At 43.7% G+C, this 27,974-nt stretch overlaps 1 protein-coding gene across 3 annotated transcripts in view; it reads right to left on the bottom strand.

Annotated features, from left to right (window-relative positions):
* Window positions 1-27,974, bottom strand: part of FAM65B (family with sequence similarity 65 member B) — a 109,546-nt gene that overhangs the window by 24,470 nt on the left and 57,102 nt on the right. For all 3 annotated transcript variants that reach the window (XM_005696773.3, XM_005696774.2, XM_018039210.1), the window contains exons 2-12: window positions 26,378-26,504; window positions 23,050-23,205; window positions 22,266-22,344; window positions 20,527-20,550; window positions 19,071-19,124; window positions 15,088-15,237; window positions 10,722-10,785; window positions 4,627-4,670; window positions 3,221-3,346; window positions 2,759-2,907; window positions 813-942 (exon numbers count right to left, since the gene is read on the bottom strand). In XM_005696773.3, coding sequence (XP_005696830.1) covers window positions 813-942; window positions 2,759-2,907; window positions 3,221-3,346; window positions 4,627-4,670; window positions 10,722-10,785; window positions 15,088-15,237; window positions 19,071-19,124; window positions 20,527-20,550; window positions 22,266-22,344; window positions 23,050-23,205; window positions 26,378-26,504 — 1,103 coding nt within the window. The remainder of the gene's footprint in view (window positions 1-812; window positions 943-2,758; window positions 2,908-3,220; window positions 3,347-4,626; window positions 4,671-10,721; window positions 10,786-15,087; window positions 15,238-19,070; window positions 19,125-20,526; window positions 20,551-22,265; window positions 22,345-23,049; window positions 23,206-26,377; window positions 26,505-27,974) is intronic.

Genomic DNA, 27,974 nt, shown 5'->3' on the forward strand with positions numbered 1-27,974 from the left:
GGTGCAGCTTGGCAAAGAAAGAGTCTTGCAAGGCACTCAAGACAGACAGCCTTGGCTTGTCTGGTGAAGGATGCAACCATCTCTTCAGAAGTCAAAGCAAGATGGGGAGTTAGTGGAAAGTAGCAGGTTACTATGTTTCTGTCAGCTCTTAAGCAAGCGTTGCTGATTAAAACAAGGGGCCTTTATTTACATCTACTTCTTTAAAAGGCTGATCTCAGAGAATGGATGGAAAAGTTGACATGCGTTGATCAAAGTAACAGATAAATGGGGGTGGGGAGCAGAGCAGGGATAGAGCGGGTTGACCCCCTGGGCACCGGTGGCCACGGGCATCTAGGCATGTACTTCCCTTAGTCACCACTGGGTTAGGGTGAACTTGAAGATGACATCACAGTCGGCCCTCCCCTCTGTATCCGAGGGTTATGCATCCATGGAAAAGGAATTCCCGAAAGTTCCAAAAAGGAAAGCTTCAATTTGCCAATTTGCTGGCAACTATTTACATAGCATTTACACTGTATTTACAATTATTGATGGGTCATTTCCATTACATTAAGTATCACAGGTAATCTAGAGATGATCCAGCATACACGGGAGGATGTGAAGGTTATGTGCAAACACTGCCATTTCATATAAAAGACTGACTGGAGCATCTTCAGATTTTGCTATCAAAGGGGTGAACCCCCGAGGATACAGAGAGGTGACTGCATTAAGAATTATCGAGACTCCCTAACACTGTACGTTAAGCATTTCAGAGGCTGGATGCAAGCACTGCCTCAGGTTCATCACCTCTCCTCCAGAAAGCACACAAAACTTACGAAGAAGGAGTGATCTTTGAAGGTGGGCGTTTCCGGAGTACCCTGGCTATACATGGACATTCTTCTCTGGAGGGCGGCCACCTTGTTCCCAGCGCCCGAGGATGGGGTCATGTCCTCCACGTCAAACGGACTGCAAAACAACAGGACCCCATGAACGCATGCTTGTTAAAATCACCCATCATCACCAGACCGCAGGCCAAGAAAGCACCTCATTATACTAACGTAAACTCAGCCAGTGGGAACTGGGCTTGCTGTCTGTTGTTCAGTCACTAAGTCATGTCTGACTCTGTGACCTCTTGGACTATAGCCGGCGAGGCTCCTCTGTCCAGGCAAGAATACTGGAGTAGGCTGCCATTCCCTTCTCCAGGAATTATCCCGACCCAGGGACAGAACCTGCGTCTCCTGTGTTGGCAGGCAGATTCTTTACCACTGAGCCACCAGGGAAGCTGGAGAGCTGGGCTGGTTTTGGCCGAATTGGTCTGTCACCAAACAAACCATGATTTTAAAAAAGTGGAGCAGAAAAAGAAGTCTGGACTCACCCAAAGGACCACAGATTATCATCACAGCTTTAAGTACAATTAATGTGCACACCTGGATACCAATGAAATCTACTTCTTCATTCATATTAGAGACATAAACATAAAGAATCCGCCTGTGATGCAGGAGCCACAGGAGATGGGGTTTTGATCTCTAGGTCAGGAAGATCCCCTGGAGGAGAGGGCACATCAACCCACTCCAGTATTCTTGCCTAGAGAATCCCAGGGATAGAGGAGCCTGGGATGTTACAGTCCATAGAGTCGCAAAGAGTTGGACACAAATGAAGTGACTTAGCATAACACAAGATGTTGAAGAAGTCTGTAAAAATTCCCAGAGCTTTGCAAGGACAGATGCTTTAATGATACAGGAGAGAAATAGATTATTGTTTGGTTCTGAAGAAAACACTCTGTTCATTTCAGTTCACCCAGCGCCCACTGCGTGACTGAGAGGACAAAAGTGTTCACAGTGATGCCATTAGTCATCCTGACATGGGCTCATCCAGCAGCGGCTTGCATTTGAGATGTCAGTGGTTACAAATTACGAGGAGAGACGGGCTAGGCAAATCATGTGGACACTGTTTTAGTGACAAGGTTACATGTCTTTGCTGCTTCCAAGCCTGACCCTCTGTGTTGTAAAGGGGCCCAGACGTTAATATTCGACAGGCCCTCGTTACTTGGTAACATGGGCATAAGATCAACTGTTGTGAGCAACCAGTGTTTCATAACTTAGCAAGACCTTTCCTATGGGATGACTTCAGAAAACGACTTGTTATTTGGAGGATAATTGCTTTACAATGTTGTGTTGGTTTCGGCCATACAACAATGTGTATCAGCCATAAGCATACATACGGCCCCTCCTTCTTGAGCCTCCTTGCCACCCCCCACCCCTCTTAGCAGAAAACTACTTTTAAGTTCCTTACTTTGACAAAAGATTTCTCTTGCCCTTTGGAAATATTCTATTTCAGCATTTAGAGTGTGGAGAGACTAAAGATATCCAAAGCTTTCCAAAGCACTGTATGATGTCTGAGATAAAGAGGGTTAAGCAATTAAGACACCACAGCAAGCATCAGGATCTTTCTGCAGACAAAATATGGACCGTTTCTTTCCTTCACATCAGTTGACTTGAGAGATACATTTCTTTAAATACGTTCAAGGGTTGAGGAGGAGGGACGGAGGCAGGATAAAATGTTTAAAAACAGAAAGTCAAAGAGGAGAGTAGTGATATGATATTAACATGTGTGAACACCTAGCAACCCTATTAAAGAGATTCCTGGGCCCTGGGGTGGGGCCTGAGAGTCAGCGTTCATGCCAAGCTCCTTGGTAATTCTGATGGTCCATGCGCCACCCCGGGAATAGCACGAGCCTGTGACACATATTTTCACTGCGATGATATAAAAGAGGGCAACTTACTACCAGGTGATTTCCAGGTTGAGTTTGATGGTGCCAAGGTCATTGATGTCCACAGCCACCACCTGAGGTCGGGCTGCAAACAGCTCTTTGGTCTCACAGGTCACACTGCCCACCAGGAGGTGAGTCGCCAGCCCTTTGAGTTCTGTGACCTGGTGAGAGAGGGAAGGGAGAAAGGCCTTACAGGACAGCGCTGGACGAAGGCAGCCCCTCTCCTTTGTTTTTCTTGGCCAGGGGAGGCACTGCAGAATCATATCTGAAGCTGGAGGTGGGTGTTTCCCAAGCCCGCTCACATTTACACTGCCCACTCTGACACGAGGGTGGGTCTGGGGATGTGCTTGTAGCACAGACAGTGGTCTGGGGGGTGGAGGGGCAGCAGGTAGAGGTCTCAGGGACAGGTCTCCATGACAGATGTCTTTGCTATGGCAGCAGCAAAGACAACACACAGCAGTGCCGATCCCGTACCTTGATGGAAATGAACCCGACTATCAGCGGCAGGAACACCATCTCTTCTCCGTCCCAGCTCTGTTTGCCGTTTACCTCTATCCTGCCTTTCAGTTTCCACCTCTGTCGGCCATACTTCATGAAAATCTAGAGAGAAGACGCCAAAGGGTCCTCAGGTTCCATTGCCCTCACCCGCCTCCCCTCCAAACACCAGGATCAAAAAGGCAGGTAACAACCGCTCCTCCCCTTCTCCAGCATCCTCACGCCACATCCTGACTGTTGCTTTGCCCAAATTCTCGGGGTGGGAGTGGGTGGAGCAGAGGACCAGTGGGGAAAGACTTTCAAAAGGGAGTAAGTTCTGCTCCCCTAGGACCCAGTGCGGAGGGCTTCCTTTAAAAAAAGGTTATTTTATCAAGCCCTTCAGCTCACTCAGGTCACCCAGCTCTTTCTCTCCTTAGTTCTGCTTCAGTAGAACCACCACTGGATTAATTCTGCACACTCCCCAGCCCCTTCAGAGAGACAAGGAGCCAACAGCTAAAATCTACTCAGCGGCCAGAAGCAAGAAATAAGACATCCTCCTTTTGGGAAAGGGAGATGGAACTGGACAAGGATTTTGAAACCTGACACACTCTGGGGAGAGGGTGTGCAGACTCCCCTCATTCAGACAGCTTTACTGCTTAGAGGAAGATACAGTCCCCCAACCTCCCACCAAGATGAATGATCAGAGAAGATTCTGGAGGTGACGGTTAGATGAAATAATTATGCAGGTTCCCTTTTGAAAAGGAAAAAGATAAAAAGCTTTTTTTACTTTATGGAGTATACTTTTTATAAAGAAAGATCTAGATTTCACAATTCTTCACTCCTGATACTTGCAAGAAGTCATAATCTTGGATTGGATCTTGGGTCAGGAAAAAAGCTGCTATCGAGGACAATATTGGGGCATGGAAAAACATAACTGTAGATCTCATATCTAACGATACGAGCTAAGGGATCAATGCTAAGTCTGCTCATGTCAAGAACTGGACAATGTTTATATGAAAGAATGTCTTCCTGTATTCAGGAAAATAATTTATGGGTGAAGGGTCATGATATCTGTGCATTAATCTACAATGGTTCAGAAAAATAACAACAACAATATTAACAATAATAAAGCAAATGTGGCATAATGTTAAAAATTAGTGTCTAGATGACCCATATATGAGAGGTCTTATCCTAATCTCTAAACTTTTTATTTATTTATTTTTATTTTTACTTTATTTTACTTTACAGTAATGTATTGGTTTTGCCATACATTGACACTTTCTTATGGGCCCAAATTTCTTTTTCAAAATGAAAAAAATACAAATAAAAAGACAATTGAAGAGGCAAAATAATGACAACTGACTCTTGTCTCTCAAGTCCAACACCCAGACTGATACCATACTTACTTCATATTGATCTCCAGGACAGAGGCGAGCAAAACCAGCCAGACCTGTAAGCAAGCAGTTGGGATCAGAGACACAAAGTCAGTTACTCCTCTTTACAAACCCTCACCGGCACATTTATAAAACTCAAAGTGTCAGGCCTTTGTGAAACCTCATGTAATATCTTCTGGGGACCCTCTGTGGGCACAGCTATTGTTGGGAATTCCATCTATCTCAGTGAGAGAGGACATTCCTTGCTGGGATGATGGGAGAGGTGCTCGCCAGGCAGATAAGGCTGTTTCTTCTATGAAGAATCCCGTTAAGTCGTGAGACTGTGAGACAGATGAATCTGCTTTCCACCAGTTCCATGGGTGATGCCAGGGTTGAGACAGAGAAGGTCCATGGAGGCCTCAAAAAGCACCTGCTGTTACCACTCTCTGTCAGTAGATGGCAGCAACTTATCAGTTCCTCACACCTCTCCATCCATAGAATCACTCCATTGAGGACAAGTTTCTACTAACAAGTAGAACATTCACAAGCCTCTTAAAAAGATTTACTGAAATAAGAGCAGAATTAAAGAAGCCAGTTTTCACTAATAGTTTTCTGGACGATTAGTCTTTTATTTTTAGTACTTCTGAAGCAAAGCACAATCAACTTGTTTTTATAAATCCAAATTGGCTGGATATGCCAATTCCAATAAAATCCTAAGCACTCTCTAAAAACCTCTACAGACTATTCAGAATTCATCTACTGCCTGTTTACCTACCTCTGCAATTACAGTGGAGGCCTGGTTAAAAAAGAAAAGAAAACAAAACCTAAAAAAATGATCTGATATCCTTGCTGGATAAAGGAGAGTAAGGTGAAAATCCTTTGAAGTTTTTTTCCCCCCTGTCAAAAATCACTAGAAATTTTGTATTGGAAGAATGTATCCAAATGGGAGAAAGCTACTTGGTACAGATGTTTTTGAGCTTCTCAGCTCATGTTATTAAAGCAAAATTTTTTTGAATTGCTTGTAGTTGCATCACACTGATACTGTGATTACCACCATATCGTGGCATGTGGCAGTAGGTAGGTAAAAACAGGCCTGGGGCTATGCTATGCTTCTTCAAGTCCTATCTGCTTATGTAAGCCATTACGGTTCTGATGGCATAACTGAAACAGCTACCTTTACCGCCTAGTGAGTATCCTTTCAACCTGGCCCGGTTTCTTTCAGACTCTGGTCTGATGCCTGTTTGGACTTTCAGTTGGGGAAAGCTTCATGTTCCTCAGTGGTTTAGGGATGAATGCAGCACTGTCTACAGAGCTTTCAAGATGATCACTCCAAAACCCACCACCGGGGTCAGCACCAGGGAAGGACATGGGAGGCGGGGGACTGAGGGGCCTTTTATCTCCATGGTGTGTCTTCCTGCCTCTTGCGGATGCTGTACGATAAACGCGACTAACTGATGAGACAGCTCTCCCACACACAACCTCTTTCAGAAGCCCCAGATACTACAGTGAGCAGTCGCCCACCCTGCTCTTCCTTTGCTCAAGGGCCATTCTGCCAGAAGAACGCATCCCTTTTTTTTCTAGTTCTACAAGGATCTATAAGGATCTTCTTTTCCAAAGATAAAGAGGATCACACATGTTGGCTGGCAGCACGTACACAGGGAAAAGGCTGGTTGGAAATTCATGACACTTTTAACAAAATTTAGCACTGGGGGGAGCCATTCTGAAGCTAAGGAAGTCACACTTTCTACTCCAAGGAAAACAGCCAAATAGCGGAATAGCTGGGAGCTCCCGTTACAGGCCTGACGGATTTATGCTGAGACATAAATAATGCAGATTTACTGGCTCCCTTGAAGATGTCCCCTCTCCTGGACTGGACCTGCCCTGAAAGCTGCAAGGGCCAGGACAGACTTTTGGACATACACACTGCCTGGAACTTAATTCGAAGCAGGTAATACTGGGAGAAGTTGATTTCGGTAATGGACCAGATCTTTTCATGTGCATATTGGTGGATGGCTCTGCACTCTCCCTCTTTAGGCTGGCACTGGAGCCTCTTTAAAATCTGGCACCAAGGAGCCCCACAACTCTCCTCCCAAGGTCCTCTCCTGCTTTCTCAGTTGCTCTGCCGCTAAGTCGCTTCAGTCGTGTCCGACTCTGTGCGACCCCATAGATGGCAGCCCACCAGGCTCCCTCTTCCCTGGGATTCTCCAGGCAAGAACACTGGAGTGGGTTGCCATTCCCTTCTCCAATGCATGAAAGTGAAGTCGCTCAGTCCTGTCCGACTCTTAGCGACCCCATGGACTGCAGCGCACCAGGCTCCTCCATCCATGGGATTTTCCAGGCAAGAGTACTGGAGTGGAGTTGCTCAGCCGTATCCAACTCTGTGTGATCCTATGGACCGTCGCCCGCCAGGCTCCCCTGTCTATAGGATTCTCCAGGCAAGAATACTGAAGTGGGTTGCCATACCCTCCTCCAGGGAAATCTTCCTGACTGAGGAATCAAACCTGAGTCTCTTATGCCTCCTGCATTGGAAGGCAAGTTCTTTACCACTAGTGCCACCTGGGAAGCCCAAGGTCCTCTCATTCTAACACGAAAGTTGCATCTGGGAAGCCTTTCTCTTTCCTGCTTCTGCCTCCCTTCTCACCCCTCCCCCCCGGGCTTCTAAGCAATTGGCCACATTATTGGTTAGGCAGGTTGTTTATTCCACTGAATTAGACTGGACTGGCTCATGCATCCATTTTCTCCAGTAGACTGTGTGGAAGTCAAGGCCAGGGACCGTTTACCAGGATGCAGCTGGCCAACAGCAGGAGCTCAGCAAGCACTTGATCAATTGCTTTTAACACCATCACCTACCCCAGCCCCACCAAAAGCCCCACAGAATGACTTCGTTGTTGTGTGTTGGGGTGGGGTGAAAAAGGAAGTGGGGAAGGGTGTGGCAGGAAGAAGCTGAGTTACCAGGTCTGAGAATATTATGAAAGATCCTCAGTTTATGTCACTATGTATGTTGGGAGTGGTAATTTTTTCTTAGCAGAATTAATAACAGATAAAGTAGCTAACTGCAAAGATGCAAGATTTCTTGGCAGCGCAAGTGACTGGCTTCCTTTTATCAAGAGAAAGGACGATTTTCATGGGGATACTGCCCTTGAAAGGCTTCATAGAAGTAGTTCAAGTTTTCATGTTAGATTAGGAAAGCGGAAGTGAGCTTGCAGGTTTGACTGATCCCCAAACCCAGAGAGAAGCCAGGGAAGTCCATTGGGTATGTGGAGAGAACAAAGTCAAGGGTAGTGATGGAAGAGCAGGAGCCAGCAGAAAGTTCAGTCCGTCCATCACGATAACTCGTCATAACGCGGATTTGTTCTTCAGCTGGAAAGCCAGTCCCCCAGTGGATGGCAGGGTCCCCACAGTGTCCTCACTGACCACCAGGCCTGAGGTCCAGATCTGGTGGGTGGGATCCCCTTTCTCCCACACCTCTCCCAGGATACCTGTGTGCTGGGTGGAGGGTGAACATCCCATAGAGAACAGAACATTCTTTGAGCAATCTTTTATCATATCTGCTCAACTGTGTTAGAACTTCCCACTTCAGGGGCTTCCCTGATGGTCCAGCGGTTAAGACTTTGTGCTTCTGTTCCAGGGAGCATGAGTTTGATCCCTGGCTGGGGAACTAAGATCCCACTGCAGCAAAAAAATAAAATAAAGTACTGTGCGACTTTGGGGACAAGTCACTTAACCCCGTTCCCCATGGCAGAAATGGGGAAATTACCATCCCACCCCAAATTGGTGCATTTGATAACAATGTCAGGGGATAGATGGTACTGCCTGTGTTAACAGTGAGATGATGGGTGTGACGGGAATTTCTCTCAGCAGTGAGACCCTAGATTGTGCTAGCCTGTGTGGCTGGTGCCTCGAGAGCTGGAAGGAGAGAGAAGTGTTCTTTGCGAAAAGCTGACCCAAGACAGTAGTTTTCCAGAAGCAGGCTGCTGATAGAATCATCCGGAGGATGAAAAATACACACATTCCAGGGCCCTGCCCTGACATGCTGAGAGGGAGCAGGGCCCGAGTGGTTTTAGAACCACTGGCTCAGGTGAGGACTCAAAATGGAGAGGATGGACCGAAAATCCGGAAAAACACAGATGCCGCACCTCAGCAGTGAGTTAAGTGTTGAGACTTCATACTGAATAACAGACTGATCGGCAATGGCATTTGCTGGAGAGAAGAACAAAGCCGCGTGGGCAGCTGAGGGTCAAGATCGTGTGGACTGGCAGGTATACTCATACAGAGAAGCTCTCCAGGCATCAAACTTGACAGAAAAATCTCTCTCCTGAAATAGGTGACTCATTGGAAAATGAAGCTTTCCTGTTGAACACTTTTTTTTAAAAAGCGCCCCTTTCCTACTCCCTTGATGGCAAAAAGTAGACAAGAGGGTGATTAAATCCCACTAGCAACCCAGGGTGCAGCTGCTAAGACACCTCAGCAAAGGAAAGGTGCACACACCAGCCGTTCTCCCCTCGGTGAGTGGGCGAATGGCCCAGACTCAGAAGGAAGAAGGACCTGCTCGTTTGAGAGCCCTGCCGGCTGCGGGACTGGTAGCCTGACACCTGGGGGATGCTCTGTTTTCTAACACTAGAGTTTTTTTTGTCTTGAAGATGCTAGTGGTGCAAACTGACACTGCTTCTAGGGTAGAACTTTCTGGAGTCAATACCAGAAAGGCGGTGGGAAAATGCACAGTCCTCTGGGAGAGTTAACATTAAAAAGCATTTAAAAATGAAGAACTTGGTATGTTGTTTATAGGAAGGGCTTCCCTGGTGGTTCAGATGGTAAAGTGCTTGTCTGCAATGCAGGAGACCCGGGTTTGATCCCTGGGTTGGGAAGATCCCCTGCAGAAGGAAATGGCAGCCCACTCCAGTACTCTTGCCTGGAAAATCCCATGGACAGAGGAGCCTGGTAGGCTACAGTCCATGGGGTCACAAAGAGTCAGGCATGACTGAGAGACTTCACTTTACAGGAAAGTAGAGCGTAAGTACTCTTGCCTGGAAAATCCCATGGATGGAGGAGTCTGGTAAGCTGCAGTCCATGGGGTCGCTAAGAGTCGGACACGACTGAGCGACTTCACTTTCACTTTTCACTTTCATGCACTGGAGAAGGAAATGGCAACCCACTCCAGTATTCTTGCCTGGAGAATCCCGGGGACAGGGGAGCCTGGTGGGCTGCTGTCTATGGGGTCGCACAGATTCAGACAACTGAAGCGACTTAGCAGCAGCAGCAGAGCATAAATGAACAAACTTAATAACACCAAGAGGCCAAAAGACAAGTCTAGAGTGTGGGATATTCTGTACAACAGTGGCTTCAACGTAGTAAGTCAATGGTAAGAAAACAAAACAAAACAAAATGAAACACGGTGGGGTCTGTTTTAGATAAAAAGTAAACTAAAAAGAGATACTTGATGACCAGTCATAATGTGTGGACCTAGTGTGGATCCTGATTTGAACAAACCAACTATACAACTCATTTTTAAGATGACTGGGCCATTTGCCAATGGAATGGATTCATAACAAAGGCATGTTCATTTTATTAGAAGTGACAATACTTGGCATGTGGTGATGTAAGATGCCCTATTATTTTTTCCCCCAACAGCACCACGCAGCTTGTGGGATCTTAGTTACCTGAGCAGGGATTGAACCTGGGCCCTCAGCACTGAGAGCACAGAATCCCAACCTCTGGACCACCAGAGAGGTTCCAAGATGTCCCTGTTCTTTAAGAGAGGCATATTGCAGTCTACAGGGGGAGACTCCCACATATGAGTTTTATTTTATCAAAGGAAAAACAAAGACAAGGAAGCAGATGAAGCAAAGGTGGCAAAACCTTGCTAATTATTAAATCAAGGTGATGGGTCTATGGGGGTTCCTCGTGATATTCTCTCCATGTTTGTGTATGTTTGAGATCCTGTCATAGTAAATATTGAAGTGTGTAGGCAAGGCTCAGGATGAGAAGGTTCTGGAGCATCAATAAATTAAGTGGGGAGGGCTAAGAGAAGGTGGCCTAGTATCTTTGCAAGGACAATAGAGTATGTGATGTGACGCCTGGAGGAGCTCTGCAGGGCTGACGCCCGCCTCTCTAAACAGAGGGGAGGATACCTTTCATCTTGATGGAGAACTCCCCCAGCTGCTTCTCCAGCTCCGCTTCAATGGCGCACATGTTCTAGAAAGAGCACAGGGGACCAGTGTTAGAACGAAGCTTCTCTCAAAGCACACCATGTTCTCATAACCACTGCTCAAACCAGAGGCATTTACCTGTTTGTGATGAGTTACACGACCCTGCTCATGGAGCAACCTTGACAAAATGTTTTATCTAAGCCTATATGAGCCTTCTAGTGTGTGGGAAATTTAGAGCACAGGAGACCAAATTAACTTATAAACAGTCAGATAGATCTGGAATGTGGGAGATTCTAAAAGAACTGGCCTGGATTATATAAAAAGACAGTAGTACTACTGGATAGAAATTCTAGTTAAAAGCGATTAAAGAGACATAACAACCAAATGTAATGTGTTAACTCTGATTCCATCCTGATTTGAAAGTAAATAAAGTAAAAGAGTTATGAAAGACATTATTGGACCAAATAAGAGAAATCTGAAAATGTACAGGATGTTAGATCATTCTATTCAATGACTGGTAATTAATTTTCTTTGCTGTGATAATGGTGTGTGGTTATGCAAAGAATACATGTGTTACGTAGGTTCTCATTAAAGCATCCGTGCTAAAATATTTATGGGGTGAAATGTCACATTATTTACCACTTACTATCGAATGACTTAGTAAAAAGGGAAAAAACTGAGTATATGCAGGAGAAGGAAAGCAAATATGGCAAAATGTTCGCAACTGGTAAGTCTAAATAAAGTAATATGATGGTCGACATTCTAGTCTTTTCTGTAGGTTTGAAACTTTTCTTTACAATAATTTGGAGTCAAAAGAGCTAAGAAGTTCAACTATACTCCAAGCGAGTGAGGCAGGATTCCTGCTGCCGTGCCAGGAGGCCCCCAAAATGACTCTTGGACAAACGTCCTCTCCTCGTCTAATGTTGAAGGAACAGTGGAAGCAAAGGAGCGTCACCATCTCTGCCTGTGGTTAGATGTCTAACCACCCAGCCTACTTCCTCAGTGTCTGAGGACCTAAACAACAGAGCAGCTACAGTTAGAAATCAAGAGGAAAAAGCGCTGTGGCTGGGGGCTGCCCCCATGGAGGCCCTCCTGCAGGGGCCAGTTTAAGCTTTGGGTGGTAGCTCAGCTGGTAAAGAATCCACCTGCAATGCAAGAGACCCTGGTTCGATTCCTGGGTTGGGAAGATCTGCTGGAGAAGGGATAGGCGACCCACTCCAGTATTCTTGGGCTTCCCTAGTGACTCAGACGGTAAAGAATCTGCCTGCGGTGCAGGAGACCTGGCTTGGGAAGATCCCTGGGAGAACAGCATGGCAACTCACTCCAGTATTCTTGCCTGGAGAATCCCATGGACAGAGGAGCCTGGGGGGCTACAGTCCATGGGGTCACAAAGAGTCAGACATGACTGAGCGACTAAGCACAGCACACAGCTGTCACCTCTGGTGTTTGAAGAAGGCCCTGTGCCAGCCTCCTGAGCACGCTTTTGCCGCCCCCTGCCCCACACAGACACCCAGGGGCAGTATCTGCAGGCTCTTCCCCCATCACATTTTGGGGGCTCGGGCCTGTGGCTTGGGCAGATCAGTGAGCATGGACAAGGGCTGCTTCCATATGCTATCCTTTTTTAAAACTTTTTATTTTGTATTGGGGTACAGCCAATTAACAATGTTGTGAGAGTTTCAGGTGGTGAGTGAAGGGATTCAGCCATACATACACATGTATTCATTCTTCCCTAAACTCCCCTCCCATCCTGGCTGAGGGGTTGCTTCCATTTGGATTTTGTTTGCAGAGGGCTTCAGGATTAACTTGCAAGCTAGGGGTTCTGACTCTTAAATGTCAGTACCTCAAATAGCTCAGAAAGTTGGGGAAAACTTCCTGAGGTTGAACTCTGTGCAGCTGGAAAGTTTTGAAAACAAAGTCTCAGTTTTGTAAACCAATTTTCTTCCTCTGAGCACTGGGTGTCTCTGGGAAGGAATGCATTACTGTTTCTAGAAATCTATCAACAATGTTATCCTACATGTCAGGACTGTGACCAGTCTTTAGGAAACTTGGTGGGGGCAGAGGACAGCTAGTTTAACAGCTGAGGACACCCACAGTCAGAATTGTCTTCTGTCTCCCCCAGGCAGCTGCTGCCATTGCAAAAGTTTCCCAGAACCATCAATTCCTAAACCCTCTTTGTGATAATATCCCTGTTTTTTTGTGGTTATGTGAAGACACAAATCCACCTGATGTCAAGTGAGGTAAGAAGCTACCGATGTCCTGGCCTTCCTTCTCCTCTCGCTGAAATTACAAAACAACCTTGAATTTGTGAGCAAATATGATGTCGTGTCTTGGCACCTGACCAGGGGTGGTTATTTCTTTTTTTTTTTTCTTAAAGCTTTTTATTTTATATTGGGGTATACCCAACTAACAATAATGGTGATAGTTTCAGGTAGACAGCAAAGGGATTCAGCCATACACATATAAGTATCCATTCTCCCCCGAACTCCCTTCCCATCCAGGCTGTCACCTAACACTGAGCAGGGTTCCACGGGTGGGTTTTTCTGCAACACCCTACAAAAGTTTTGAGACAGGCACAGGCCGCTGCTCTGTCTTCAGCGTGTGTACTGAAAATGGCCACTCTCACTGGCAACTGCTCTTCTGACTTCAGAGATGTGTGGAAATGAGGTCTCCTGAACTAGGGCTGCTTCTAAGCCAGAGATTCTTAGCTGTGCTCCATCAACTTGGATGAGGGAAAAAAGGAAAAGTCATGTTGCTATTTCCACTAACCTCTAACTGAAATCTAGTATGTCTGTATATCATGAATGGAGAAAACAAGCCACAGCCATACGACTGGGACCTGGTAAAAGTCTACGTTTATGTTACATCAACTGTTGCAGGCATCCTGAGAAATCATTTCAATACTTTGAAATCTCAGTAGTTATTGGAGCCGTTGCTAAATCTTATAGTTAGATGTGTTCGTAAAGCAGCAGTCTTGTACTGTACCACACATTTGGTTTCAAAAATATTTTGATCACTGTGCTGACAATACTGAATTAACTATATTTCAATATCATTTGTTTCCTTTGAATTACTATGGGCTTTATTTCATGCATTCAAAAAGCATTCTCCCAAAAGGGGAACTTAGGTGAAGAAGCCCTGCTTTAAGCCCTGAAAAAAGACAAAGTTGGTTCAGACAAGAGGCAGGGCTGGAGGGTTACACAGGAAATGACCCTGCGGCAAGTCATCTAAGACGTCCCTCCTGTCCCAGGGCTGAGACAGATGCTCAGACCTGGGAACTGTCCAGTAGACCCTCATCAGGCTGATGACTTCATTCATGACATTGGATCTCTGAACAAAGACACATGGGACAGTGAGAAGGTTTTAATAATTCAGTCATTTCATCTCAGACACTGCTATCAGGTGACCCCTGGAGGAGCGAAGACCTCTCTGTGTCATATGTCTGGGCCCCAGAGACCTTCAGAAAGCAGGAAAGCGTGCTTCTGTTCATGACTCTTTCTTCCCTCCTTTAGGATAGAACGGAAATTTCTTACAATAAAATAATCATAGGCAGGAGGTTAGTGAACCCAGCATCCAGGGTGGCCATCTTAACCACAAGGTCTGTTCAATTTGCAGGGATAAAGCTAGAATGGATTGTACACGTCAGAGAATCTCGAAGTGCACTGCAATGAGCAGAACCAGCACATCTGCGGCTCATTCATTTGCTGACATTTTTAACACGCCTTTGTAGCCTACTTGTGCATAGAATGTACACATAAAGAAGCAGGACACTTGTCCTGGGAACAGCTTCACAGCATTTAAAATCCTGTGGATTTGCACGCCCATGAACACGCCTATTACAACGACACCAGGAGGGGGCGTGCTTGACAGGTGAAGCTCACAGACCAAGACAGTCACGTGCTCTGGAGTTTACAGAAGGCGCTGAATCAAAATAGCACGAATGACACCACCCAAGAGACATTTTTAAAACTGCACTGATGGCCTCAAGAAAATGTAAGACGTGCAAACAGCAAAACTTCTCTCTCTAAAGAGTGAAATGAGCTTGCAGGCTGCCTGGTTCTTGGGATGTTTGTGCGCTTTAGTCGTGTCTGACTCTTTGTGACCCGATGGACTGTAGCCCGCCAGGCTCCTCTGTCCATGGGATTCTCCAGGCAAGAATACTGGAGTGGGTTTCCATGCCCTCCTCCATGGGATCTTCCCAACCCAGGGATGGAACGTGTGTCTCTTACATCTCCTGCATTGGCAGGTGGGTTCATTACCACTAGCACCACCTGGGAAGCCCTGTGGTTCTTGACAATTCAATTCAGGTCAGGACAGGTGGAGTTCAGCAGCCGAGCAGGCTGGCACATACCTCTGTGTACTCTTTGTAGCTCCGGTTGATCTCTGACAGGCTCTCGCGGGCAGCTTTGCTGGCAGGTGACGTTGCAAAGGCTTGCTTCATTTTATTGGCACCATCTTGGAGGCGTCTTTGGATACAATAAGCTTCATAGAGCTCATCTACCTGCCAGAATCAAAACAAAACAAGAACACGATCAATATTTATCACACTTGAAGGAAGTAACACAGGCCATTGCTAAGAGTTCAAGTTACTTTATGTTTCTGAACTCAAAAGGAGACTCTTATAGAAGTGCTATCCTTTCTAGACAGACCCATCATTTTTGTTTCAGCCACTAAGATCCATTTTCTATTTCAAACCAGATTTTACTCTGAGTTTTCTTTTCAAATGGCATGGAATGAAAATGAACTTAACATTGGTGGACCGCGTGAGATAAGGTTTAGATAATGAGGACAGGAGTCTTTTACACAACGAACAAACACTGGAAGAGTGTGTACAGTATCACACTGATGTGAAGACCTTGCATATACTGGGCTATTATCACTTTATTTTAAGAGCATCACCAGGTGATAGTCACACATCCAGATTTAGAATTCTTTTTCAAAAGAACTTGAGACTATTTATGGAAAATGATTTTTGTAAAGACGTGGCTCAACAAAAGACAGAAAACAATGGTAAGTTATTTTTCAAATTAGAGTGAAGCATGATTGTCAAAACTTATCAAACTAAACATAAGAACTGTGACATTTTTGGCATGTAAATTATACCACAATTAAAAACCTAAATGGGAGGAATGAAATGAACATTTCTCTGCAATACCTCTATGCTTAGGCTTCTAAATAATAATATACTCTTTGCAAGTGGTTATTCATCATACTCATTAGATAAGCCTGACAGTCACTTAATACGTCTCAGGCAGTAATTCTCCATCAATCCAAGGTGATTGTGATATTCAAGGGACATCTGGCAATATCTGGAGACATTTTCCAGTGTCACATCTGGGAGGTGCTGCTAGCATCTAGTGGGCAGAGGCCAGGGATGCTGCTAAACATCACAGAGGACAGCCCCCTACAGCAAGGAATTATCCCCAAATGTCAATAGTGCCTACACTGAGAAAACCTAAAGTTCTTCCAGATATTTATCTCTACAGTCTCTTGTGATATTTTCAGTTATCAACACACCAACCTCAGTTAACTATAGGAATTTTCATGCAGATTAAAAAGCATGATATCACAAGATATTCTATGTTCTGGGAGGCAGTTATCTACCTAGGACTACTTGAATTTTTCATTTCAGTACAAACTTTGTTCTTTCTAAAAGGAGGCTATAGCTGTGGATTCAGAAGAAGGTGGAGATGAATATGATGGATTTCAGCATGTAAGATTCCCCTTTCGTCCTGAAGGCAAACTTTTGGCTAATCACTAAAAAGCATTACTACTACTACTGTTAATGGTGTAATTTTCCATAGTTCTCTCTCTATACAGATGTCAGTGATGCCTAGCTGAGTACATGAATGTTGAGAGACTGAAGATGATTCTCTTGGTTAAAGGATTCTTTGCTGCTCTTTGACAATTCACTCCACTTTTCTGAGAGGAATCGTCAAAACTCTGTAAGGAACAACAGTCTTTCATCTTTGGGGTTGGTGGATTTGTCCCTGAATAAGAGGGAAGTATAGGACCCAAGGGATGGTGGCATATCTGATGATAAGATCCTTTGGCTGGTGACTGGCATCGAGGGTGGTTTCCATACATTCAAACTAAGACTCAGTTGGTGAGCTTGTTAAAATGTTGATGCCCAGGCCTCACTCTGAGACCGCTGATTTAGTAGGTTAGGGATGGGCGAGGAGTTTGAAAATTTAAATAAATGGTGCAGATGTGCCTGGTCCCCTGGAGACTTAAGAAACACAGGAGCTGATACCTCTTCTGATGCAGGCCTGGCTGCCTCATCTGTGTGGCCTCCTGAGGGACTGGCCCTTCAGCCTCTTTCCCAAAGATGCTGAGACTGTAATCCTCTTAATAAGGAAACTGTTCACTGGACCACTGGTATAGCCTTAATGATTAGTATACTACTTTGCATTTAAAGAATAGTTTATTCTTGTTTTCTTTTTTTTTTAAATACTTTATTTTTATTTATTTTTAATTTTTATTTTATATTGGAGTATCATTGATTAACAATGTTAGTTTCAGGTGTACAGCAAAGTGATTCAGTTACACATATTTATTGTCATTTAAATATTAGTCTATCCTAGCCAAACGGAGTTAATCTTTCACATAAAGGATAACTAAGCAGGGGTTTAGTTACCTTTGGGGTTGGTGGATTTAGGTCGTTGCACTCACCTAAGCAGAAGCTGTAGACAAGAATTTGTCTCACCTATAAGTTAGCAGTGTGTGTGTGTGTGTGTGTGTGTGTGTGTGTGTGTGTGTGTGTTAGTCGCTCAGTCGTGTCTGACTCTTTGCGACTCCACAGACTGTAGCCTACCAGGCTCCTCTGTCCACAAGATTCTCCAGGCAAGAATACTGGAGTGGATTGCCATAACCTTCTCCAGAGGATCTTCCCAACCTAGGGATCAAACCCTGGTCTCCTGCATTGCAAGCAGATTCTTTACTGTTTGAGCTACAGGGAAGTCCTGTAAGTTAGCAGTGGCTCTCATCAAATAAACGGAGTCAATAGAATATAACTTGTTAGGATTTGTTAGGCATCCATGCATAAGATGCCACAGATAGGGGGTTACTAACCTTTAATAACCACTAAGATTGTTATGTCTTACAATGATGGATATGAGATGGATAAATACATTTTTTCCTAATACTAATTCTGTTTTCTTGCTATTTTCCCAACTAAACAGAGTAATTTCAAAGGTCACCTGCCACATAAATATCTTCTAATGGATGTCATTGTTTTACTTATTGAGTTGAACAGAAATAGGAGCAATTTCAGATTTACCAAGGTAATAAATATCTTTCAAAGTAGGAATGTACAAAGGCAGTATCCCATACACACGTTTACAGACATGTAAATCATCACAGAATTCTAAACTGGAAAGGATGCTTCGGGTCATCTAGACCGACTACGTGCAGCTCCAGGCTCACTACACAGACTGGGAAGTTAAGGTCCACCTAGATGACACAGCCCAGTGAGTATGTGGCAGAGATGGAAGTAAACCCGAGACTTCTGACTCCTAGTAGAGAGAACAGCTAAAACCTCCAGTCTCCACACTTGGAAGATGAGTGGGTGCCTCTGATGGGTGCATATAACAGGAATTGCTGATAGTGTGATTCAGCTGCCCTCAAAAGGAAACTGTTTCTAGGTTATGCCAATATTGCCGACAGTATCCAGAATGACGGGGGATGGTCCCACTCCATGCTAGGGTGGTGGGACCATCAGTCAACTATTTGTAGGGTTCAGGGCTGGATATCAGGGACCCTGACAAACTGGAGTACACAGAGGGAAGCAATGAGGATGAAAAGGAACTTGGAAACCAAGCCATGTGAAGAAGAGTGGAAGAAACTTGAGTAAGCATGAGAAAGATTGAGGGAGCTATGCTGCAGCTGTGGTTAAGTATTTTAATAGGCCTTGATAAAGAAGATTATGGGGGTTCCTTCTTTATCAAGGAAGGATATGGAACCGTTATATGTGGGACCTAAGTGTAAAGTTAAGCAAGTGTGAAGATTTTGGTAGGGTCAGTCTGGTGCAATCTTATCTCTGACCAGACCACACTGAGGCTGAATTCTACACTAGTCACTGGGCACGCTGCATAGGAAACACTGACTAAATATCTGTTGAACTGAAGCAGAGGGAAAAATGTGCTGGATCATCAGGCTCTCCATTCTTATTTTTTCCCTCCAACTTTACTGACTGTTGGAGGATTTAACTGCTAATCAGGCTAGGAATCAATTGGATACGAAATTCTCCATGACTAGATGCTACGTTCAGGCCAAAAGTATACTGATTAGTGACAGAACTGAAAAACAGGCAAAGACAAGAGGAATGTCAATTACCTTACTGATGTGAAACTCCAGGCGTCTCATGTATCTTTCGATCGTTTTAATTTGCTGGAATTAAAAGAAGAAGTTTGAAAAAGTACAGACATTTACAGTTTCACTGATTAGACACGTGTAGCTATTTATTAAAGGTTTTTATTTTACAACTTTATTTATTTTTGGCTGTGCTGGGTCTTTGCTGCTGCCTGGACTTTCCCCTCGTTGCAGTAAGTGGGGGCTATTCTCTGGTCGTGGTGCAAGGGCTGCTCCTTGCGGTGGCGTCTCATTGCAGACCATGGGTGCTAGGATGCTCAAGCTTCAGTAGTTGCAGTTCCCAGGCTTTAGAGCACAAGCTCAACATCTGTGCTGCACAGGCTTAGTTGCTCCACTGCATGTGGGGGGTTTCTGGACCAGGGAGGGATCCCAGGGATAGGACTTGTGTCCCCTGCATTGGCCGGTGGATTCTTTACCACTGAGCCACCAGGAAAGCCCTGTGTGGCTATCTTTATTATCGCATACTCAAAAATACCAGAAATTGTTAACTATTTCCCCTTTCTTCCTATCTCTGTTACTACTTTAAAAGATTCTCTAGTATCAACTTAGACCGTATTTTTAAAAAATACTGAAGACACACGCTGAAAGATGAACTTGAGCTAGCTTTTAGAATCCTTATGTTTAACATCAAGGGAGGCCAAACAAATTGAATTTCCTGGATTTCTGGCAGGACAGTATCATATTGGAGTATACTTAAATTCCTTCATAATGACATTTTATCAGTTCAAAGATGAACTCACCCCCATTTTAAGGTTTCTGAAATTGGGGTGCATTTTACAACTGCTGCTGTCTGTGCCTGCCTCAAGATAGTCATAGTTGGTTATGTCACCTCTTCCCTTTGAGTTATAAATACTAAATTTAATTACCCTTTAAAATATTTGCAGATTATACTAGGATTCAGCATCAAAGGTCTCAAATATACAGAAAGGCATGGAAAGAGATAACATTGTGTATAACTTTAAAAAATATGTACATTTAAAATAGGTCTAAGAGAGTTTGTCACTAAATGTAAAATACACTTAAGTGAAAAGAAAGAAATGTGTCACAGTTTACCTGGAATCACTCTTTTTCCTAGTGGCACATAGGATAATGATGTATTTTCCAATCACAGATGTCTTCCATTTAATGAAATATGATAGTTCCCATTTAGAGAGAACACAGGTATGGACCTTTAAACCCTTGGAAAATTCTTAAACTTACTAGCACACCGAGAAGCCCTGAAACCAGGTGGCATTTTTGTAAAAGTGACCTTAAACACACTATTGTGTCTGTAGATCATAGTACTTACATCATCCTCATTAGATAAACGCATGAACTCTTTCTCTAGGACCTTAACTGGACCTAAGAGGAGATCGCTGACTTCTCAAAGATGAATGGTTTTTTCCCCCAGCAATGCCCTGAACACAGAACAGTAACTTACCTTGTCTAGATCATACAGCACACCCTGAAATTTAAAAAAAAGAGTATCCGGGTTAAAACGTAGTTCTCTCAAAACCATTACTGACATGAATCGAAGGATTTTGTCCGCATTTCTGCATTATCAGTGAAATAATGATCGACCCCAAAATGTTCTGTTGGACTTTTTACATTTGCTTTAAAAGAGCAAAAATCTGGGTTATTTTAAATACCACTAAGAATATTTTTAAGAACTAGTGTTTATTTATATTCTGTGTCTCCAGAACCCTGCCCAGTCCTCACTGCCCCCTGGGAGCTGTAAAATGTTCACTTGCTTTGAGCTCTCCTCTCTTACATAGTGAGGGGTACAGAAATTCCTCTTCACTTAAAAAATTTTTTTTAATGTTAACATGAAAAATAGCAGTGATATATGTGTTAAAAAAGACTTGGCTTCCTGTTTAAACACATAAAAATTGATATTTAAGAAAAGTCCTTGAGAGTGGTGACAGGCTTTCCACAAATTATCTTTAAAGCATGTTTATTCCTCGGTCACAGTATCACAGGAGCATCAGTACACTAAGCCCACAGCCCCCATCAGAAGGGTTGTTATGGAACACTTGGTCCCGCTGGAAGCTCCTCCATCCACACACCATTGTTCTCCAAAGAGGAACATTTGTTGCCGCTGAGGACTGTCAAGGACATTCAAACACTCTGAAGGCCACTCCACAGTGAGTTCCATATAAATGGGAACATTTTATCCTTCAATATCATTAGAATATAAAACTTCAACTTTCTGTGAAGAATTTAACCCCTACCCAGCCTCTCTGTCCATGGATTTCTCCAGGCAAGACTACTGGAGTGGGCTGGGATCTTCCCAACTCAGGGATCTAACCTGGGTCTCCTGCATTGCATGCAGATTCTTCACCAACTGAGCCACTAGAGAAGTCCCTAAGCCTGCATATTTCAGGCTTTTCAGGACAAAAATATACATTTTAGCACATCTTTTAAAAAAGATAACAGCTATTCATGGATATCTGTACCTTGTGTATGTAGAGTTTTCCCGGGCTTTCTGATGCCTTGGAACATTAAGGCATATCATTTAGGACTTAACAGAATCATTTAAAATCATTAGAAACACCTCTTCGAGCAGAGAAGCCCTCACAGATTCAGAATAGAGGAAATGTGTAAGAATCTCCAACAATACCATGTGTAGTTAAAATGGTTCAAGGACTCCTCTGATTTCTCCTAACAATGGCCTCTTGAGCTTCCTTCCCCTTTCTGATATCACTCACCTATTACTTTTTAAAAACTGGAGATAAAACAAAAGTTCTGGGCTCCAAATTCCAACACTAAAAATATGGTGGTGGTGGTGTTCAGTGGCTAAGTTGTGTTTGACTCTTTGTGACCCCATGAACTGCAGCATGCCAGGCTTCCCTGGGCATCACTATCTCCCAGAGGAAAATCCCAACTTTTTATTTCCTTATATTTTTTGGGAGGAGGGGTATAGGGAGTTTTTTTAAAGTATTTTTTTTTTCCTGATTACAAAGTTTGTCTGCATAAATATGCTTGGAAAATACTGGAACATATTAAGAATAAAGCATTAAGATACACATCTGGAAGCAGATGGTACTTTGCCCGTTGGATCTGCTTTTCTTGAAGCTTCTTCCTCATCCTATGCCCATCCAATAAGACAAGTTACTTAGCAGCGCCTCCTCTCCCACCCCAAAACCCCACTGCGTTAACATCTTAATGATTAGTACTTACCAGGCGAGAATTTCTTCTCATATCTTTTAACTGAGTTGTCAGCTTGTCCAGCTCTGTCTGGTGAACCTCCAGATACTCACTGTAAAGATAAGAGACGTGATCGTGAACTCCATGACCACTGAGTGGAATCAGTGCTGATGCTGACCTGAACAGGGGGATTAAGAACCTGAACCTTACTCTGTGGAGTGCAGAGCTGGTGAGGGAAAGGCTCTGCATTTTTCCAAACTCTCCACATTTTGAAAGCTCTAGCAGTTGCCTCTTATATTATCCAGATAGTCTAAAAGGAGAACCCCATGAGGCTGGCAGTGCAGGAAAGTAAAACCAGTGAAGAGGGAGGGGTGAGTACTATGGAGTCAGTCTTGGGTCTGGGCTCACGGAATCCCATCTAAGTTCCACATGACATTGACTGTATGCATATCACCACACACTAGGGAAGTTTTATTCTGGACAAACCATTGCTATAATATACTTGGGAAGGTTTTAGAACCCTTCTTTAGCAGTCTCTAGAACAGATATGCCTGTCTACCATTGCTGAAGTGAAATCCAATGCTGAGTTAAATATAAATATATTACTTTTTTCAGATCTCTTTCAATGTTTGGCTATGATGGAAACCAGACAGAGTTCTTATCTTTCGGACTCATTTAAGGTTTCCTCAATTACGGTGCAATCATGCTACAGAAATAGACATTCTAAAATTATCTTATAAGACTAGCTTTTCTGACCCTCCTGAGGATTTTAGAAAGGAAAAAGGTTTCAATGTATCATTAGGTTTGATGTTCTTACTCAAGTCCATTTTTCAAAGCCCTGTAGACCTCTTCCACCCTTTTAGGCTGAGGCTCTTTGGGAGGGCTGCTGTTTTTGTGTCCTAAATTGTGCATTTTCTTCAGTTTGGCCTGAGGCTTCTTGAGAGCGGAGGAATTTTCAATGAAGGAGTTACATCTATGGAAAGAGAAAAGAAAAGCTGAAATGGCTTCAGTTTCTGGCAGCCAAAGTGATCTGATCAAAGAAATGCCTTTTAATCAGATTGTGTTTGCATTAGTGTCTTTTGGGGAGGCAACATTCCCTTGCATATTAGTAGATCTGAGCCATCCTACATTTTGTTTTGTGGTATTAGATTTAACAGCTGAAATCTGGAAGTTTGGCTGGGCAGTGGCTACCCAGAGTCAACGCCTGGCTGTAGGTAATGTACACTCTGAATGAAAGCATGTCACATCACTGAATCCTCATGGGACACCAAGGACACACACTTCTAGGTAGAAATAATGAACAGGCAGAAGGATATAATCCAGCTAAAAAAATATGTTCACTATGTGGCATCAGGTGTATCCATCTACTGAATTTGACTGGGAGGCTTCCCTGGTGGCTCATTGGTAAAGAGTCTGTCTCCCTGCCAATGCAGGAGACATGGGTTCGATCCCTGATCCAGGAAGATACTGCATGCTGAGGAGCAACCAAGCCCATACTCCATGCCTTGAGCCCATGCTCCACAACAAGAGAAGCCACTGCAATGAAACGCCTGAGCACGGCAACTAAAGATCAGCCCCTGCTACTGCAACTGGAGAAAGCACACCAGCAGGGTCAGTACAGCCAAACGTAAATAAATAAAATCATAAAAAGAAGGCAAATTCAACTGAGATGTGAATGCATACATCTTAAATGAGGGTCAGAGCATGACAAAGGAATAATTCTATAGGCAAGCACACCTTATTTTATTACACTTCAAAGATACTGTGTTTTTTCACAAATTGAAGACGTGCAGCAGTCCTGTGTTGTTAGATGATGGTTAGCATTTTTTACCAATAAAGTATTTAATTATGGTATGTCCATTTTTTTTTTAGACATAATGCTATTATACAGTTAATAGACTACAGTGTAGTATAAATGTAACCTTTATATGCACTGGAAAACCAAAAAATTTACGTGACCCACTTTATTATGATATTTGCTTTATTGCGGTGGTCTGGATTCAAACCTGCAGTATCTCTGAGGATAGATTTTTTAAAAAGTTTTATTGATTATTTATTTATTTATTGACTGCACTGTGAGGCTTGCGGGATCTTAGTTCCTTGATGAGGGATCGAACCCAGGTCTCAGCAGTGAAAGCACTGAGTCCTAACCATTGGACCACCAGGGAATCCCCTTAAGCTTTATTTTATGGAATAAATTTTGTTTCGGTATAACATGAAACTCAAAATCTCTATTAGTGGCAGGGAGGTAGCCTATAGTGGTAAGATGGACACATGGTAACTTAACCCCAAACTACTGATCTGATTAGGAAGCTAAGAGGCCAGACTACTCACTGACCCAGCTGTCAAGTGGAAAGCCATGACCTCTGAGTGTGGCAGGTGGGCACCTTCCAGGCTAATTCTTAGTTACCTCCCTCTGCCATCACTGTGTGTACCAAAGGGGACAATGTATGTCAGAACACATAAACCCCCTAAGAATGCAAGACCTTTATCACATCAGACAACCTGAGGACCAACTTTATTCCATGTTGCTTATTTCACTACCTGTCTTTTCTTTCTTGAGTTCCCCTAGGTTCTGTTTTAGATGAGAGGAGACACTGGGGAAAGTGAAGAATAACTTTCCCAAGCCTGTGTCTGAATGACAGACATCTGCTCCTCAGAGTCAGTCTGCAGAGGCAGTCACTGCATAACTTCATACCAAAAATAATCCCCCAATTACAAATACAATGCAAATCCCCCAAATACAGTGGAAATGTGCTTCAAAAAGGGGTATGGGGTGATTCAAACTTCATTATAAAGCTACAGTAATCAAAACAGTCTGGCACGGGTCAGACTGTGACCAGTGAATAGAGATCAATGAATACAATGAATACAGTAGAGATCAACGAATTGATCTGGAAATAAATCAATGAACAGAGAATCCAGAAATAAACCCTCCTATATATGGTCAATTAATTTATGACAGAGGAGTCAAGAATATACAATGGGGGAAAGACAGTCTCTTTAATAAATGGTGCTGGAGAAACTGGATAGCTACACTCAAAAGAATGAAACTGGACCTTCTCTTACACCATATAAAAAAGTTAACTCAAAATGGATTAAAGACTTGAATGTAAGACCTGAAACCATAAAACTCCTAAAATAAAACACAGGCAGTAAACTCCTTGACACCGGTCTTGGCTGTGACTTTTTGAATAAAACACCAAAAGCAAAAGCAAGCAAAGCAAAAATATACAAGGAAGACTACATCAAACCAAAAAAACGAAAAGCTTCTACAAAGCAAAGGAAACCATCAACAAAATAAAAGGAATACTATTCACCCATAAACAACAATGAAATCTTGCCATCTGTGACAACATAGAAGGACCTTGAGGGCATCAATACGTAAGGAAGTGAGTCAGATCAATGTACAATCTAAAAGAAAAAAAAAAACCACCAAGTTTGTAGATATAGAGAACCAGTTGGTGGCTGTCAGAGGCAGGGATTGAAGGGTAGGTAAGAGAAATGGGCCAAGGGGGTCAAAAGGCGAAAAGGAAAAAAAGAACAATTTAAATTGGCAGGAAAAGACTACCATAGATGGTGCTGAAATGGGTATAGAAAGAACCTTTACTATTCTGTAAGAAAATATGTAAATGTACACCCTCAAAATAGGCAATGGATGTAAATGAACTGGTTATTCCCAAAGTATAGACAAAAGACAAGTAAACTTATGAAAACACATTTAACCTCAATTAAGGATGATCTAAAAGACTGAGAAAGATTTTTAGAAAATGCTCAGTATCAGCAGATGTGTGGATAAAGGCAAATCTGTTGTTACTGGTTAGAGGATAAATGGGCTCAAACGTTTGGAGGCACTTTAGCAACAGGTATCAAAAGATCTGAAAAACATGGGGCGGGGGTGGAGCGGGGGTAGGGAGAGCTACGCACACATATTGCTAGCTTGTCCTAAATCTTCAGCCATCTCCTTTGCAGGAGCAATTCTTAAATGATAGAAATTTGGGGAACATTACATCTTTTTCATGAAAGACATTAAAACAGCACAGGTGTGTGTTTTGACCAGGCCACATGGACGCGGACCTTGTTCAGAGCATCAGGGTTCGCATCCTTCTCAAGCTGTGTCCCAAGAGAGAACCATCATGACTTGCCTGGATCGCCGCTCCTGAAGGCCACTGAACCCCGCAAAGGACTGGCTCCTGATGATCCCATTGGGCCCTCCAGGCGAGAAGGACTGGGATCCTACCAACATGATTTCTGGGAGTCTGGCTGGTAGTCCTGTAAGACAATGGAAAGATTAAGGCAAATAACAGGCAGGTTCAAACAGAAAACATGCTAAGCCTGTCAACGATAGTAGGAGGTGACATGGGGTAAGGTGAGTCATCGCTGTCAGATGCTTGTAAGACTTCTTTCCTATGACATGTTCTTTTTAACCCAAAGGGTTCAGATCTCAGGTAAAGAAACACACAAAGACATAAATACATATAAATTAGACACCATTATCAGTTACTTTAGGGTTCCTTCAGGGATTTTTTTTTTTTAAACAAGGTTCAACCGTACCTTCCAAATCATGGAAACTTTGTAATGTTTCCCTCCATTTAGAACAGCAATAACATCAGCAGAAGCTCACAAATAGGCCAAGTCAAGTTTCAGACAGGCTCTGTGTCACATTCAAAGCACGGCTCAGTCTTAGGGTGGAATTCTACACTTGGAAGTCACAAGACAAAAAACACTAGGTTTCCTGAGAGATGAACTTACTTAAACTTGTTCTCCCTTTTTCTACACTTAAGTATATTTTGAAAGATCAAATCATGCTGCTATTGTGGCAGTGAGAAAAAAAAGACGCACACAGGGAGTGCTCACAAGAGCAGTGATAATCGAGGTTATGATAAGAACCCATGAGAAGAGGCAAGGAAGGTAAAGGGGAAAAGATAGCAGAAAGCACACGCCGCATTTCAGTCACCAGCTTGCCTTCTGTAAAGACTTGGCACCACTGACCAAGATGCGTTGTCAAAACACAACTTCAGGTGCTTCCCTGGTGGGCCAGTGGCTAAGACTCAGAGCTCCCAATGCAGGGGGCCCAGGTTCGATTTCTGGTCAGGGAACTAGATCCCACGTGATGCAGCTAAGAGTCTCAATGCCGTAGCTGAAGATCCCGCATTTCGCAGTGAAGATCAAAGATCCCATGTGCCCCAATTGAGACCCAGCGCAGCCAAATAAATAAGAGAAATAAATGTTTAACAAAAAGACAAAACTTAAGCGGGACAGAAGCCTAAGATTAGTTTCCCCAAAGGACTGCCCTAGAACAGTTAGGTAATTCTATTCCTTTTATATCAAGAAGAGTCAAAGCACATACCATTGTTTTAGCAGGTAACCTCAGTCCAGAGAGGGGGACGGGCCAGCAGGAGGAAGGAGACACAGCCCCTCTCTAGGCTAAAGACTTCCAAAGTGGGCAGACACCAACAGCATCAATAGCTGCCCTTAAAAAACCTAGCAAACAAGCAAGCAAAGCTGAAAAACAGCAGCAGAACTCTCCTGTGGTCCACCTAAACGTGATGGAAAAGCCAATATCACTGAGATCGGCTCAGAGCTCTTGGAAGCAGCTCAGTCATGGGCGGAGGTCTGAATGAGTTGCTTCCCCAGAGAGAAAAGAACAAACAGCCCCTTCCCCAGGAGGCTGCAGGCTCCTGAACCCCCTCCTCCGCAGCCACCGGGGAGAAAGCAGCTCTGGGCTGCATGCATTCTTGC

This window comes from Capra hircus, chromosome 23, assembly GCF_001704415.2.
Source record: "Capra hircus breed San Clemente chromosome 23, ASM170441v1, whole genome shotgun sequence".
Classification (NCBI taxonomy): domain Eukaryota; kingdom Metazoa; phylum Chordata; class Mammalia; order Artiodactyla; family Bovidae; genus Capra; species Capra hircus.